At 42.7% G+C, this 2,500-nt stretch overlaps 1 protein-coding gene across 1 annotated transcript in view; it reads left to right on the top strand.

The window, feature by feature from the left end:
• Nucleotides 1–2,500, top strand: part of LOC308381510 (dolichyl-diphosphooligosaccharide--protein glycosyltransferase subunit STT3B-like) — a gene marked incomplete at both ends in the record, with an annotated part of 142,513 nt that overhangs the window by 66,777 nt on the left and 73,236 nt on the right. The window contains one exon of the mRNA XM_080859098.1: nt 1,543–1,651. Coding sequence (XP_080715224.1) covers nt 1,543–1,651 — 109 coding nt within the window. The remainder of the gene's footprint in view (nt 1–1,542; nt 1,652–2,500) is intronic.

Raw genomic sequence — 2,500 nt, forward strand, 5'->3', positions numbered from 1 at the left:
CACAACAGTTTTTCGAGATATTAGGCACATACTGTATGCTACGTACGCTGATGATAACCTGCGTAGCTTATATTACGCATACTCTGTATTACGAATATGGTCATTTCTTAACACCGGTATGAAATAATATATATATCAAAAAAAATATATATTGGTGGTATTTAATTTTAAACCATATATTGGAAGACTCAGGCCTGGGTTTGTCAGTCATGTTTCAGGTTTTAATCTTGTACAATGATGGCCACCATTGTGAGACAGAGCTTGAGCTCCACTCATCCAGTGCTTCGCCTCAAGATAATCTACCTACTCCTTGTGAGAGAGTGAGCTATATACACTAATATTAAGGGGTGTTACCATCTATTCAAATAGGCCATTGGCACAAGGCCTTTATGTCTCAACCTGGGGGGGAGGGTGAGAGATAATCTCACACCTTCCCACCATGTCAAACCAGAGAGTCCTTACCCAGGAATGCTTACATGCTAATAAAAGTAACATTTATACTAGGTATAAATAAGATGGAATTATTGACTATGCCATATCCTTATGAACTATGAATATCAAATAACCGGTCCCTTCAATATCAAATGTATCTATATTTTCGATATACCACCAGCCCTTCTTTCACAGAGCAATTTTCTGTCACAGTTGCCCTTTATTCGAAATATTCATCGAGTGGGCGGCGTGGTGCACAGAGTCAGGCTGTCCAAGCCCAGAGTGGAGAGTGTGGGTAGATGATGGATTGACTCAAAAAACGATGGGTTGACAACCAATCAATATTCTAGAATTACAATTACTAGAATTACTTGTCAACCCATCGTTTTTTGAGTCAACATTCTAGAATTTGATTGTCAACCCATCGTTTTTTGAGTCAACCCATCGTCTACCCACAGAGAGTGCAGCTATTTGCTGTCTAACCACACAGAGAGTGCAGCTATTGCTTGGTCCTAAAACTCAAATGCACATGTGTAGCAAATTCATGAGCAGTGCCTTCAATTCAATGCAATGCCGTCAATGCAATGCATCCGACTATGGAGAAATCTGGAAATATTCAGAATAGACTTTTCAAAGTGGGTGGGGGGAGAGAGAGAGAGAGAGAGAGAGATGAGAGAGAGAGAGAGAAGAGAGAGAGAGAGAGAGAGAGAGAGAGAGAGAGAGAGAGAGAGAATACATTTCCATGAGAAACAGCGTGGTCAATCCAATCGTGTGTGTGTGTGTGTGTGTGTGTGTGTGTGTCAATCCAATCGTGTGTGTATATGAGAGTTGATGACTGTAATTTTCCCTGCCTTGTGCTTTGCATGTCATTTGCCTTTGTGCTGACCACTCTTCCTTTTTTTTTCCTCTCTCCATTTTCTCCCTCCATCTTCACATCTCCACTTTCAACTTTCTCACATTATTCCAACCGCTTGCTCTCATACGACTTTCCCTCTCTCCACTCACTCACTTGCTATTTTTCTCACTGACTATCCTTGTCTCTTGTCTCTCTGTCTGTAATCCCTCCATTTCTATCTCTCCTCATTCTCTTTTTCTTTTTTCTCTCTAAAGGTTTAACTACAGATCCACCCACTACCTCACAACCAATGGATTCTACGAGTTTCTCAACTGGTTCGATGAGAGGGCGTGGTACCCGCTCGGAAGGATAGTCGGGGGAACAGTGAGTATTCACTCCTTGGCTTCATGGCAACATCAATGCCTCACTAAACAATGGCCGTTACCTTAACAACCCCTCCAGCAATTCCAAACAAACACTGATTTGCTGTACAGACACATTCAGATGTAATGAGATGTTGGGCCCATCAGTACTCATATCATACAGACTGCAGCCCTTCCTCTCCTGCTGTTCAGAGTCTTCCTGAAACATGGCCAACTACACGGCCTCATCAAGAAGGCTTTGGTGCTGGGAGTGCTGTAAAGATGCGCGGTTGGCGGTCGCAGCCGCGGACTCCGCGGTTAAACCGCAGATCGGGCGGACGACGTGACAAAAAATTATATTTTAATTCAATTCGGGCGGGTGGTGGTTTACCCAACAAAATTCAAAACATCTACACATTGTTAAATGTCGTTACCTACATCCAAGCACATTTGGAAATAATCCAATTTTCATCAGGCAGTACATTGGCCTAGTTCCGTGTATGCATACAAAGCAAGCAAAGGAAGAAAAAAAGTTTAAATTAAGTGACGATCCATCCCATGTCGCGTCTCCTTGCAGATGGCGGACGGATCATGCGTTTTGTGATGCGGTTGCGGATGAAATAATAGCCCATCCGCGCATCTCTAGTGTGCTGTGCTCAACCATTCTTCCGCTCTCTGTGGAATAAAATATGGCAATGCTGCCCTAAAGCATCTGTGTGCTGCAATCACAACCAGCAGGGTATTCGGTCATTAATGATGACTGGAGCACAAGCATGCATTTTTATTGGAAATTGTAGCCTAGATAAGCAAGTGTATTTCCATAGCACAGTTCATGCACACGGGTAAATCAAAGTGCTTTACAAACGTAAAT

The sequence above is a fragment of the Sprattus sprattus genome, assembly GCF_963457725.1.
Source record: "Sprattus sprattus genome assembly, chromosome: 20".
NCBI lineage: Eukaryota > Metazoa > Chordata > Actinopteri > Clupeiformes > Clupeidae > Sprattus > Sprattus sprattus.